The following is a 13,731-nucleotide window of genomic DNA, read 5'->3' on the forward strand; positions in this document are numbered from 1 at the left end:
AATGGTAGCTTTCTTCCAGTCTTCTGGAAATTTCCCAGGGCTCCAAGACTTATTGGAAATTAAAATTAATTGTCCAGCAAGCTTCTCCACCAGCTCTTTTAAAATTCTTGAATGCAAGTTATCGGGACCTGCTGATTTCAAAATGTTTTGACTTTTGTAGTTTCTATTTAATATCTCCAGAGATACTAGTGAAATGGAAAGTGTGTTATCCCTTTATGATGAGACTCTATCATCTGTTTATTGCCCAAATACTGAACATAAATATTTATTGAGAACTTCTGGCTTTTCTGTGTTATTTTTTGATAATTGTATCATTTCCATCATTTAACGGACCAATACCATTGTCAGGATTCCTTTTGTTCCTAATATATTTTAAAAACTCCTTCTTATTATCCTTATATCTGCTACAGATTTCTCTGTGTCCCTTTGCTTCCCTTACCAATTTTCTACAATTCTTAATTTCTGATGTATATACATTTCTATCAACTTCCCCTTTCTTCCATTTCTTTTTCATATGAATAAAATGATTTGGTGACATTGCACTCCACATATTTTACGGAAATACGCTCATGAGTGTAAATATGATACAACTGGAGTATGTTTTATGCAAAAAGGTTTCTTGTAAGGTACCATTACAAAGGTTATAACTTACTGAATACGGTCCTCCTACTTATATGCATGGATCATTCTTGTATCTAAAGTTAGAAATATGAAGTACAACTCTGTGGTCCTATTGTAATTATGCAAAATGTGGACCATTGATGGTGGTTTAGAATCTTGATGGCTCCCATTGCCAGTGACAATTGGTTGTAAACGGTTTATTTACCTGTGGGCCAACCCAGGAAGAATGGAGACTGGGGGTCTTATGTGTGACCATGTTACATGATAATTGAATCCATCTTAAACCTGGTACTTTTCCATTGATGAGGTGGGGATGGGGACAAACACAGTCAAAAGATCCCCGCCTTGTGCCAAAGCTATAAAAGGGGGTGGAGCAGGACAAAAGTGGCTGCCAGTCATGAGAAAACTCCTGCTTCCCACCCGAAATGTCTGCAGGAACTAACAAGGACAGGGCCCAGACTAGGAAGGAGTCTAGCCTGTGAAAGAAGCTTATTAGAACATTTCTGAGGGTGAGATATCACCTGTAATCAGCTTCTTAGCGTATTAGGCTTACACTTGCCTGTTTTTGCTTTATTTTGCTTGGTAACTTACTTTGTTCTGTCTGTTATTACTTGAAACCACTTAAATCCTGCTTTTTATACTTAATACAATCACTTTTGTTTATTAATAAACCCAGAGTCAGTGATTAATAGCTGGGGGAGCAAACAACGGTGCATAACTCTCTATCAGTGATACAGAGGGCAGACAATTTACAAATTTACTCGTATAAACTTTATACAGAGTAAAGTGGATTTATCTGGGGTTTGGATCCCATTGGGAGCTGGGTGTCTGGGTGCTGGAGACAGGTGACTTGCTGAGATGTTTTCAGTTAAGTCTGCAGCTTTGGGGCATGGGTCAGACCCTGGGTCTGTGTTGCAGCAGGCTGGCATGTCAGGCTCAACAAGGCAGGTTTCTGGAGTCCCAAGCTGGCAGGGAGAGTGGGGTCAGAGGTAATTTTAGCACATCAGATGACAGTCCCAAGGGGATCTCTCTGACCAAACCTATCACAAATATAATTTTTTTTTTAACAGCTGCCTTCACTTCCATCTAAGTCAGATCAGTTTTTCAACCAGTCCAGCCCTCTTCTCCGACTGGGGTAAAAATGGTTACTTGCCTTCTGGTAACTGTTGGGTTCTTTGAGATGTGTTGTTCATGTCCATTCCATTCAAGTTTGTGCATACCACGTACACAACAGCTGGAAGACTTTTCCCCTAGCAGCATCCGTCAGGTGGGTCTGGGCACTCCCTGGAGTCGCGCCTTCCTGGCCCTGCCGACCTGCCACCCCTTCAGTTTCTTCTTGCCGGCTACGCCAATAGAGGGGTAGGAGGGTGGGTACTGGAATGGACGTGAACACCACATCTTGAAAAACAGTTACGAGAAGATGAGTAACTGCTTTTTCTTCAAGTGCTTGTTCATGTCAATTACAATCAGGTGACTCCCAAACCTAAGTTCAGAAGGTGGGGTCGGAGTTGTACACTGACTGGAGCACTGGTTGTCTGAAGGCCGCATCATCTCTGGCCTGCTGGGTAACTGCGTAGCGTGTATGGAGGACCACATCACTGCTCTGCAGCTTTCCTGGGTGTGAACCTGAGCCAGGAATGCTGCTGAGGAGACTGAGCCCTGGTGGTTGCACAGTGATTGGAAGAGTGGGCTCCCCTGCCAGGCTGTAGCACTCCCGAATGCAGGATATGATCCACAACGAGCTATGTTGTGATGACACAGGCAGACCTTTCGTTCTGTCCACCACCTCCACAAATAACTGGACGGACTTTCAGAATGATTTTGTTCTCTCGATGTAGAAGGCTAGTGACCTAGGGATAGGCAGTGAGTGAAGCCTTTGCTCCCTGCCACTACAGTCCAGCTTAGGGTAGAATACAGGAGGAAGATGTTCTGGTTGATGTGAAACTGGGAGACAACCTTTGGGACAAAAGCCAGGGGAGGCCTGAGCTGGACTTTGCCCTGATGGAACATAGTGTAGGAGGACTCTCATGTTAGGGCCCTGAGCTCAGACACCTCCTGGCTTAGGTTATCGCTACTAGGAACACCACCTTGTATGAGAGAGAGAGAGCATGGAGCACAGCACCAAGGGCTCAAATGGTAACCCCATAAGTCTGGATAGGACCAGCTTGAGGAACCAAGTTAGGACAGGCTGTCAGATATGTGGGTATAATCTGTTAAGCCCTTTAAGGAAAGGGCTGACCAACAGATTGGCAAAGATTGAGCAGCCCTCTGCGCCTGGATGGAAGGCGGAGATGGCGGCCAGGTGAACTCTTATTGATGTCATGCACAGTCCCTGCTGCTCGAGATAGAGAAGATAGTCCAGTATAAGCGGCACCAAGGTGAGCGTTGGGGATGGAAGGTGCTGCACCAACCAGATTGAAAATCTCTTCCATTTGGCAAGGTAGGTAGTTCTCGTCAAGGGTTTCCTGCTGCCATGGAAAACTTGTCTGACTTGATCAGAGCAGGACAGCTCCACTGGGTTCAGCCATGGAACTTCCACTCTGTGAGGTGGAGTGACTTGAGATTCGGATGTTGGAGGCGGCCGCGATCTTGCGTGACTAGATCCGGGAAGAGCGGCAGGGTGACTGAGGCTTCCACGGATGTTTTCAGGAGTGATGTGAACCAGTGCTGGCAGGGCCAGGCTGGTGCTATCAATATCACCAGAGATGGGTTCCTGCAAAATCTTGAGAAGCACCTTGTAAATGAGAGGGACGGGTGGGAATGCGCACAGGAGACTGTTCCTCCTCCCACGGGAGGCCGAACACGTCTGCGATGGAGCCTGGGCTGTGACTCAGGAAGGGGCAGAACTGCTGACACTTCCTGTTACGTTGTGTGGTGAACAGGTCTATCTGGGGAAGGCCCCACTGATGGGGGATCGAGTTCACTGCATCTGGGCAAAGGGACCACTCGTGGCCTGCTGAGATGGTCCACCAGCTCGTTCCGTACTCCAGGAAGGGACGACGCTTGCAGCTGTATAGAACATTCGATATACAAATCCCACAGCATGAGGGCTTCTAGCACAGAGGAGAGGAGCATGCACCCACCCCCTCCATTTGTTGATATAAAACGTTGCCATGATGTTGTCTGTCAGGACTGATACGCAGCTCCCTGCCAGGTGGGCTCGGAAAATCTGGCATGCCAAGCGTACCGCTCCCAGCTCCCTGACATTGATGTGCAGAGCGAGCTCCGCCTGAGACCAGAGCCCTTGTGTACTGAGGTCTCCCAAACGTGCCCCCCAGCCCAAGTCTGACATGTCCATCACTAGACAGAGGGATGGCTGCAGACTGGTAATGGGAACCCTGCACCTACCACCTATGGGTTGAGCCACCACAGCAGGGAGTTGAGTACTGGGCGAGGCAGCGTTACAATCCTGTCCAGACTTGCTGATATACTGATGCTAGCCAGGACTGAAGAAGCTACAGTCTGAGCCTGGCATGCTGTACTACATAGGTACATGCAGTTCCGTGCTGTGGTGGTGGGGAATTGTCCGAGATCTCGAACAACAACATAAGAATGGGCATACTAGGTCAGACCAAAGGTCCATCCAGCCCAGTATCCTGTCTACCGACAGTGGCCAATGACAGGTGTCCCAGAGGGAGTGAACCTAACAGGCAATGATCAAGTGATCTCTCCCCTGCCATCCATCTCCATCCTCTGACAAACAGAGGCTAGGTGATAATGTAACCCAGGGCTAGAAATCTCGCTTCGGGAAGGAATGCCCCGGCATGTGTCATATCCAGTACCGCCCCTACAAACCCTATCCTCTGAACTGGCAACAGCTTTGATTTCCCCTCGTTCAGTAGCAGTCCCAGCATCCTCAAAAGATGCTCCTATGAAGGCAACTTGCCTCTATCTGAGCCCAGGATCAGCCAGTCATGGAGAAACGGGAACACCGTACCTGCTGCCTGCGCAGGAACGTGGCCATGACCGCCAGGCACTTGGTGAACATGCGAGGCGCCACTGACAGGCTGAATGGGAGGACTGTGAACTGGCAGTGGGTGGTGTTCACCACGAACCTGAGATATCTTCTGTGGGATGGAGTTATCGCTGTGTGACAGTAAGCGTCCTTCAAGTCGAGTGCGGCGTACCAGTCTCCTGGACCCAGAGAAGGGACGATGGAGGCCGAAGAGACCATGCAGAATTTGAGTTTCTTCATAAACTTGTTGCGTTCTCGCAGGTCCAGGATGGGCTTGAGCCCACCCTTGGCTTTTGGTATTAGGAAATATCAGGAGTAGAAGCCCTCGCCCTTTTGTTCCTGAGGAACTTCTTCCACTGCCCACAGCAAGAGGAGCGAGTGCACCTCCTGTGTAAGGAACTGCTTGTGAGAGGGGTCCCTGAAGAGGGACCAGAAAGAGGGGTGGAAGCGAGGGAGGGCACAGAACTGGATGGCGTATCCCCTCTCTACAGTGCGAAGTACTGAGTGGTCCGAAGTGATAAAGGACCATGCACAGCAGAAAGGGGATAGCCAGGACGAGAAGGTACAGTGGGGGCACATCCAGTTCTCAATCTGGTAGGCCATCATCTGGCCAGAGGATGGGCGTGGCTTCTTCCCGCCACACCTTTTCCTCCTCTGGGAACCATCTTGTCGGTTTTGCTAGTAAAACCGTGGAGGAGGTTGCATCCTGAAATGCCTCCGTTGTGTGGCGGGGGTGTGTATACCCAGGGGCTTGAGGGTATCCCTTGAGTCTTTTAAACCGTGCAGTCTTTGTTGGCCTTTTCAGAAAAAAACGCCTAACCTTCAAAGGCTAGGTCCTGGATAGGCTGTTGGACTTTGTGAGGCAGTCCAAATGACTTCCTCATCGCCATGCCCATAGCCATGGTTCAGGCAGCTGCATCTGTGCCATCGAGAGTCACCTGCAAGGAGGCCCTAGAAATGAGATTGCCTTCCTCCACCAGGGCCTTACATTCGGAACAGGAGTCCGGACACAGCAACTTGGCAAACTTGGCCATCGCTCCACAGGAGTTAAAAGAGTATCTGCTAACGATGGCCTGTTGGTTTGCAATCTGGAGCCGCAAACCACCGGTGGAGTAGACTTTCCTCCCAAATAAGTTAACTGTTCTGGCCTCCTGGTTTTTAGGGGAGGGTCCCTGGAACTCCTGGTGCTCCCTGTGGCTCGCAGCACCCACCTCGCTGTAGGGAGCAAGGAGGCCAGGGTCTTCCACAAAGCTTTTGTGGTTTCACTTAATAGCTTTAATAAGTGGCAGCGAGGGCCCAGAGGGGGCAAGGATGTCCACCATGGGATCTGTATTCTCTACCACCTCCTCTGCCTGGATCCTCAGGTTCTGGGCCACTCTGTGCAACAACTGCTGAAGGACACTACTGCCCTCCAAGGCCAGGGCCGATGACATGCCTGTAACAGGCCCATCTGGGGAGGACGAGGACGAAAACACTGGCCCATGGTCCTGGTCACTGCCCTCGGCGCTCAGGGGAGTGCGGAGCTCAAAGTGGCAGGTAGGCGTGTGGGAGTCGTCACCAGAGATGGAGCCGATGCCAGTTGCTGCACAGGGCAATGGATGCCTACCTGGATCTCGACGCCTGGCTTGGACCCCCAGCCTGATGATAGGCCCAGGGAGTTCAAAAGGGCCACTGAGGTGGCCACGGCGCCAAAGGGATCTAGGCCATACCACCAGCCTCAGACCTCTTGCTGCTGGACCTATCCGAACAACAGGACTCCGCCTCGGACTCTGAAAAAGACAGCCATGGAGAAGTGATGCTGACTGGTGCCAGAGGATATGTCTACACTACAAAATTAGGTCGAATTTATAGAAGTCTGTTTTTTAGAAATCGTTTTTATACAGTCAATTGTGTGTGTCTCCACACAAAATGCTCTAAGTGCATTAAGTTGGTGGTGTGTGTCCACAATACCAAGGCTAGCGTCGACTTCCGGAGTGTTGCACTGTGGGTAGCTGTGAGTAGCTATCCCATAGTTCCCGCAGTCTCCACTGCCCACTGGTATTCTGGGTTGAGCTCCCAATGCCTGATGGGGCAAAAACAGCGTCACGGGTGGTTCTGGGTACATGTCATCAGGCCCCTCTTTCCCTCCCTCTCTCCCTCCGTGAAAGCAATGGCAGACAATCGTTTTGCGCCCTTTTTCCTGAGTTACCTGAGCAGACGCCACACCATGGCAACCATGGAGGCCGCTCAGCTCACCGTCTGTCTCCTGGGTGCTGGCAGGCGTGGGACTGCATTGCTACACAGCAGCAGCTCATTGCCTTTTGGCAGCAGACAGTACATTACGATTGGTAGCCATTGTCATCGTATTCCTGGGAGCTCTTTTAGCCGACCTCGGTGAGATTGGTTGGGCTGCCTGGGCAGACATAGGAGGGACTCAGCCAGGTCATTCCCATCTTCTGCTGAGCACCCAGGAGATGACGATCCTAGCAGTTGTACTGCACCGTCTGCTGCCAGCCTAAGATGTAAGAGAAATGGTTCAAAACAAGAAATTGACCCAATTTGTTTTGTGAAATCAAGGGCCTGCTAAACCCAGGGTTTTGAGTTCAACCCTTGAGGGGGTCATTCTGTATGACAGTTGTTCGAGTTTCTCCTTGATGCAAAGCCACCCCTTGTTGATTTTAATTCCCTGAAAGCCATGTCGTCAGTCACCCCTCCCTCCGTCAGAGCAACGGCAGACGACTTTTTCATGCAAAACCAGGCGAGGCGGGGTCGGAAGCGTGGTGATGAGAGGAACATGGTCAGATACTTCTCACAAAGTACGGGCCAGGCAATGTGCACACCATGCTGATGAGCTCTGCAAACACGCTGGCCAGACAGGAAATGAAATTCAAAAGTTTGCGGGCCTTTTCCCGTCTACCTGGTCAGTGCATCCGAGTTGACAGTGCTGTCCAGAGCGGTCACAACGGAGCACTCTGGGAAAGCTCCTGAAGGCCAATACCATCAAATTGCATTTAGACTACCCCATATTCAGCCTGGCAAGGCCGAATTCAGCGCTAATCCCCTCATCGGAGGTGGAGTAAAGAAATCGATTTAAGGAGTCCTTTAAGTAAAAAAAGGGCTTCATTGTGTGGACGGGTCCAGGCTTAAATCGAGGTAACGCTGCTAAATTCGGCCTAAAGTCGTAGTGTAGACCAGGCCAAAGAGTGGTGCCGGGCTTCTGGGGACTGATCTGGTTTCCCCCCGGCCACCGGTGCCAGGGAGTGGCATGACAACATCGCCGGCTTGCCCCAAGATGGAATAGGCAGCCTGGCTGACATCAGTGCCTCGTCCCTCTCTGGGGAAGGCAGAGCCATTGGTGAACAAGGTCCTGCACCGCCTCACAAGTCTCCGGAGTGGACGGGAGTTGAATGACCCAGCCATGAGAGTCTGGAGAGGCATAGTCCGGTAGCAGGAACTCGACTAGACCCCTTGCAGGGCAGGAGTCAACGAGCCCCTGGGAGCTCCTGGGCCTAAAGTAAACTGGGTGGGCTGAAGTCTCCCTGTTGCTGTCTCCTAAGGCTTAGGGGGGGAGAGCGCCCCCTCTCCCACCTCTTTCTTCTAGGGCACTGGGGATACAGACAGGTGCCTACCAGAAGTCTTATGTTCGCTGCCGTGTCAGTGCCGGGAGTCCTTAGGCTCCTTTCTAGGAGCCAACTCACATTCTCTCGGTGCTGGTGTGCTGCGCACGGAGGCGGCGCTCAGCACAGGCTCCACTGACCTGGGGTTGGACTGCAGGCAGAGGGCTGCCTCCATGAGGATAAGCCTGAGTCTCTGCTCACGATCCTTAAGGGTCCTCGGCCAAAACCCTTTACAAATGCAGCATGTGTCCTTTTGGTGCCTCGCCAAGGCACTTCAAACAAGGAGCGCGCAGGTCACTTTTTGGCATCATCTCTTTCCACAGACTTCACCCAGTTTGAACCCCGATGACTGAGGTATGCCCCAGCAGCGTGGGAAAAACAGGGGGGCAGGGACCCCTACAATGAAAACAGCCTACTGCTATTACTGTTAAAACAAAAACCAGCTAACTATATACAAAATACGAGATGCTGCTAAACAGCGAGGGAAGTCCCAGCTAGCCATCACTGGCGGTAGAAGGAACTGAAGGGGTGGCGGCTCAGCATGGCCCTACATTGGGTGCCATGAAGGCACAGCTCCAGGGGGCGTCCAGGCCGATCCCATGGTTGCTGCTAGGGGAAAAATCTTCCATCGGTCATGCACACAGCGCACACACCTGGCTGGCATGGACGTGAACAAGCACTCGAAGAAGAACTGAGACTTTTGGGGCATCTAGTAATGTGTTCTTAAATGATTCCCAACGATCATTCACACTGATCCGATAAAATTCTTCCTACCAACTGATGTGGATTGTAAACAGCTTTGTGAAATTGGCTCTTTTAAAGCACCCAGAATATATATTACTGGTCTTTTATTCCGCTTGCACATTATAAATATGATTAAGTGACAATCAGTTGGACTTGAGACTCTTCATTTTCAGTTCTGGGATCAGTACCTCTTTTTGTGTTAGGACAAAACAATGAAGAACTCCCTCGTACTTCCTGACCCCGAGCAGGGCGCAGACCAGCCCTCCACGGCCAGGGAACCACAGCCAGGCCTAGCGGCCGGGGGCAGCGAGCCAGCCGCTGCGGAGCAGGTTACCTGTTCCACTGGAAGAGGTCTGGGCGAGGTCAGTGCTGCTGTCGCTGGATGGAGACGTTTGCTGTGGGGCCTGATGTACCTGGATGGCCTGCACGGGAACCTGCTGCGTCACGGTGCCGCCTGGGAGGAGAGAGGAGAGCCCTTCACCGCACGCTCCCCCGGCCTCTGCCACCCAAGGCAACGCAGGGACCTGTCGGCCCCGCATCGCACACCCACCCCCTGCGCCTGCAGGCAGGATGAAAGGGGAGCAGAGTGTTTAGGCCTCACTCCGTGGGCTGAGGCACAGTCACACGGTGAGGGGAGGAGACCCACCCCTGCCCCCCGGCTGCTCCCTGCATGCACCTGATGGCACCTGCCCACCTGCCAGAGGAAAGGCCTACCTCCCACCTGCTCCTCGGCTGGGCTCAGCAGCCCCGGAGACTGACAGCAGCAAGCCCTGCAAGGCGTTACTGCCTGGAGCCAGCCACGCAGAGGGGGCACGTGGGGGGCCTCCCTCACTGCCCTCCCCACTTGGCACACAGCCCTCGCCTACCCCAGACAGAGAGGGGCTTAGGGGGAGCCCAGCCAGCAGCAATATGGTCTGCCCCCTGCCACACCCCATCCCAGCTGGATTTGGAAGCCCCTGCTCACAACTAGGACTCTACACACTAACTCTTGGTTCAGGCCCCCACGGCAGCAACCCCAGCCCCTGCCTCAATCAGGAAAGGAGTGGAGGTGGGGCTGGGAACCACCTGCCACGGGCTACAGCCTCGGGCATGCTGAGCTGGAGCCGAAACCCACCGCCCAGCACAGACGCACTAGCTGAACGACGTGCAGGTGCCACATCTGACCTACGCCAGGTGACGGCCACAGGCCAGCCCCTCCTAGCCAGCCTCCTCCGGGCGCTCTGTGCTCCAATGGGGAAGCTAGCTGTGGCCCTGGCCCCGAGGGGGACCCAGCTACGAAGCTGGTTCTCCCTGTAGCTGCTCCAGATGCCAAAGGAGAAGCCCAATGTTCCTGGGAGCAGCCGTGTGACACAGCACAAGGCCTCCAGTCTAACCTGCTGGGCCCCGAAGGAGATGTGTGCGGTTTTTGCACAATACACACACAGCACAGCCCAGGGTCCCGTCTCTGACAACCCAGGACCAGCTAGTCCAGAGAGAGGGCAGGATACCGAAAACAGGCAGCTACAGATGGTCTGAACCCTGCCAGTTAGCGACTGGCTTCTACCTGGAATCACGAGGAGACATCCCCCCCTTGCACACCCCAACCTGGCAGAACTTTCAGCTTGCCAAGTCAAGACGCTAGGACATGCCAGCTCTGCAGCTGCCTACGCAACCTGAACTTGGCCCTTGTGCGTGCGCAATGGGTGGACCAGGTCGATTCACAATTTCCTTGTGTCCGGCTCATTCTGTGCGTGGCCCCACACAGCACATGCCCAGGTAACGAAGGCTTTGCTGCAGCGCACTCCGCAGGGCTGGAGCGCATGATTTTGCTTTGCGCCCGTTCTTTTCACGGCGGGTTTTATGTAACTTCCAGTGTTTTTAGAAAGCAAACAGAAAAAACAGGAATCATGCTGAGCCCCGCCTCGGTCATCTACAGGGGTAGAACCTTTTGAGACACAGCACAGACCTCCTTCTCTGGAGCTTACTGGGTAACTGAAGCAGTAGTAGGCTATCTGCTATGCCAGGGAGAGCCACGCTTTGCCAGTGAGGCTGACAGCAGAGGAGTGCTGGGACTCAGGGATGCCAGGCTCAGTGCCAGGCTCTGGAAGGATGTGTGCTCTCATGGGCACAGACGCTTCCTGCCCCTGAACCCCCCTCCCTCCTTCTAAAGTATGTCCTCTCCTGCTCTTTTCCTGTCCTCCCCGAATTGCATTTGGGTCGATGCAACGCAATTGCTGCCTCTTCCGTCTCCAGACTGCCTGGGCACCAGAGGGGGGCACCGAGAGACCAGCTCTGCTCAGTCTGGTCCCAAGCAATTCCAGGGGAAGCCCCGCCAAGCCTGTGGCCCGGGGCTGGAGCATGGTCAGAGCAGACAGAATGTTTGGAGCCTCTAACGAACCTGTCCGGGGCACGTACAAAGGGAATTTTCAGAGAACAACTCCTCCACTGAATCTGGGTGAACGGTCACAGGGGCAACAAAAGGCACCTCTCCAGCCCCAGGGCTACTCTCATGTCCCTGTTTCAAAGCATAAGGTGCTAGAACAGCTCAAAGGACAACTGTAAAAACACAGCCCAGGCCCGAAGACATCACCCAGGCATGGAACACATAGGGGCACTAGAGCACGGTTTTCAGCTGGAAGTCCCACCTCGACGCCTAACGGCAAATCCCCCTGGCTGGTGACAAGTACATCCTATCGCCCGTTTGAACTCAACTTCAGCGCCCAGCCGGGGATCTACTTCTGACTCTGCCTGATAGGTTCTCAGCAGCTGATTTGAAATGAGACCGACCTTGTCGACAGCTCATTTCCTGCAAGCGTGTCCAGCATGCTCTGGGGACTCGCTGCTCTGTAACCCCTCCGTATATTCCTGCTCTACTTCGGACCCTGTGTCTGTTACCTGCAGAGGGGCGTTCAGGGACCCCCCACTGCCTCTAGCCTGACACCCTATTAGTGGATCACCTCCCATAACGTCCCTTTGGTGGAGCAGCTGTTTCCGTCCTGCTTCTTTTTACACAGGGTCAGTCACCCCAGGGAGCCAAGCAGCTCTCCGCCACAGCTCCCGGGTCCCCGAAACCAACACAGCGCCACCGCCAGAACTGGAGAGAGACGCTCTGGTGGCCAGGAATCTGCCAAGACACCCCTCTTTCCACACTGACTGCCGGGCCCCCTATGCACAGTCACACTCAGCCTGCCCCGTGTGTCGGGCTCACGACCACAAGGCTGTGTCCAGCCCCCAGCCTGGGGAGGCCTTGCAGTGCGGTGGGAGCCCAGCTGGATGATCAATTCAGCTCTGACGGCAGCGTCCCTGCAGCATGCGCTGCGCCTGTTTAGAATACCGCCCCCTGCCAGCCAGCAGGCAAGCACTGCCCTCCAGAGCACCCTGTGCCCAGCCTCCTGTGCCCTTCAGCCTGGCATGGGCCGTGCTCCCTCCGCCCCAGCCCCCCGCTCCCACGAGCACGCCAAGGAGAACCGAGCGCTGACCTGTCAGAGACACAATCTGCCCTCCAGCTGTGGCGGGGAAGCGGAAGACTGTCTGCTGTGCCTGCTGCAGCTGTCCAGCTGTGCCCGCGACCGCCTGGCCCTGCTGGCTGGAAAGCGCCAGCGAGTGCGGCTGTAACTGGGCAAGAGGAATGGTAGGGGTCCCAGGAGGAAGCGAAGCGCCTGCCGAAAGGAGGGGGAAAGAAAGGCTTCATCACAACCAGCTCTTTTTACCTCCTCCAGCCCCAGAGCTTGTGCTGAGCTTCCTCCTAGGGACGGCCCTGGACACAGCCGCACGGCCCACCTTGGATCCCTGCAATCCCCACCACAGGCGGGGAGGCAGCGAAAGCCCATCCCCTCTTGCCCCCAGGGCAAAGGCCTGGCCGCAGGGACAGCGTCCAGAGAACAGGCCCATTCAGCACCGCTGCGGGCAAGGCAGCCCTGTTCGCTTCACCCACAACCAATGGGCCTGGGGCCAGGCCTCGAGAGCACACACTGACCTGGCATGAGAGTGAAGCCGCTGGGGAGCTGCATGAGCCCTCCGGAGGCCACGGCGCTGGTGCCTGTGGTTTTGAGCACAGTCCCGTTGGCGCTGGTGACGGTGTTGGGGCTGACGCTGGCAGAGACGGGCGCTAGGTAGTTGGTGATCGGGTAGGAGGGGCCGCTGCTGACCTGCATTGACGTGGAGGTGGTGGGCACGGTCTGGATGGCCGACGTCGTCCCTGGCAAGTTGGTAACTGTGAACGCAGGCTTCAGCGAGTCCTACGAGAGACCGGCAGGTGAGGGAGAGCCAAACCGGGTCCTGAGCCCCGTCCGCGCCCCGCCCAGACCTCACAGCTCTGCCAAACCCCCAAACCAAACCGGGTCCCAAGCCCCGTCCGCGCCCCGCCCCCGGCCAGACCTCAGGGCTCTGCCAAACCCCCAAACCAAATCGGGTCCCAAGCCCCGTCCGCGCCCCACCCCCGGCCAGACCTCAGGGTTCTGCCAAACCCCTGGGTGAGGGGCTACACAGGCTAGCAGGCAACAGAAGCTGCTGGGAGCCAGGGCCAGACCCGTGTAAGCACCAAACTCCCTGAAACACGTGGAGCAAAAATCCACACTATGCTGGCATGCCCTAGGGCTCTGGAAACACCCCACTGCTCTGGGCAAATCCCACTGCTCTGGGCACACCCCCACGTACACCCCATGGCACACCCCACTGCTCCGGGCACCCCCACAGGTACACCCCACGATACACCCCACTGCTCTGGGCACATCCTGGGGCTCCGGGCACATCCCACTGCTCTGGGCACAGCCCCACGTACACCCCACAGCACACCCCACTGCTCCAGGCATACCCCCAGGTACACCCTACTGCTCC

The 13,731-nt window shown here is 54.4% G+C and overlaps 1 protein-coding gene across 2 annotated transcripts in view; it reads right to left on the minus strand.

Annotated features, from left to right (window-relative positions):
* The window catches only part of SRF (serum response factor), a 36,040-nt gene that overhangs the window by 6,021 nt on the left and 16,288 nt on the right, over positions 1-13,731 (minus strand). The window contains exons 3-5 of one of the 2 annotated variants that reach the window (XM_032780726.2): positions 12,872-13,133; positions 12,375-12,554; positions 9,251-9,370 (exon numbers count right to left, since the gene is read on the minus strand). In XM_032780726.2, the coding sequence (XP_032636617.2) occupies positions 9,251-9,370; positions 12,375-12,554; positions 12,872-13,133 (562 nt within the window). The remainder of the gene's footprint in view (positions 1-9,250; positions 9,371-12,374; positions 12,555-12,871; positions 13,134-13,731) is intronic. The other variant, XM_075064517.1, reaches the window with a different exon arrangement.

This window comes from Chelonoidis abingdonii, chromosome 3, assembly GCF_003597395.2.
Source record: "Chelonoidis abingdonii isolate Lonesome George chromosome 3, CheloAbing_2.0, whole genome shotgun sequence".
NCBI classification, from domain to species: Eukaryota; Metazoa; Chordata; order Testudines; family Testudinidae; genus Chelonoidis; species Chelonoidis abingdonii.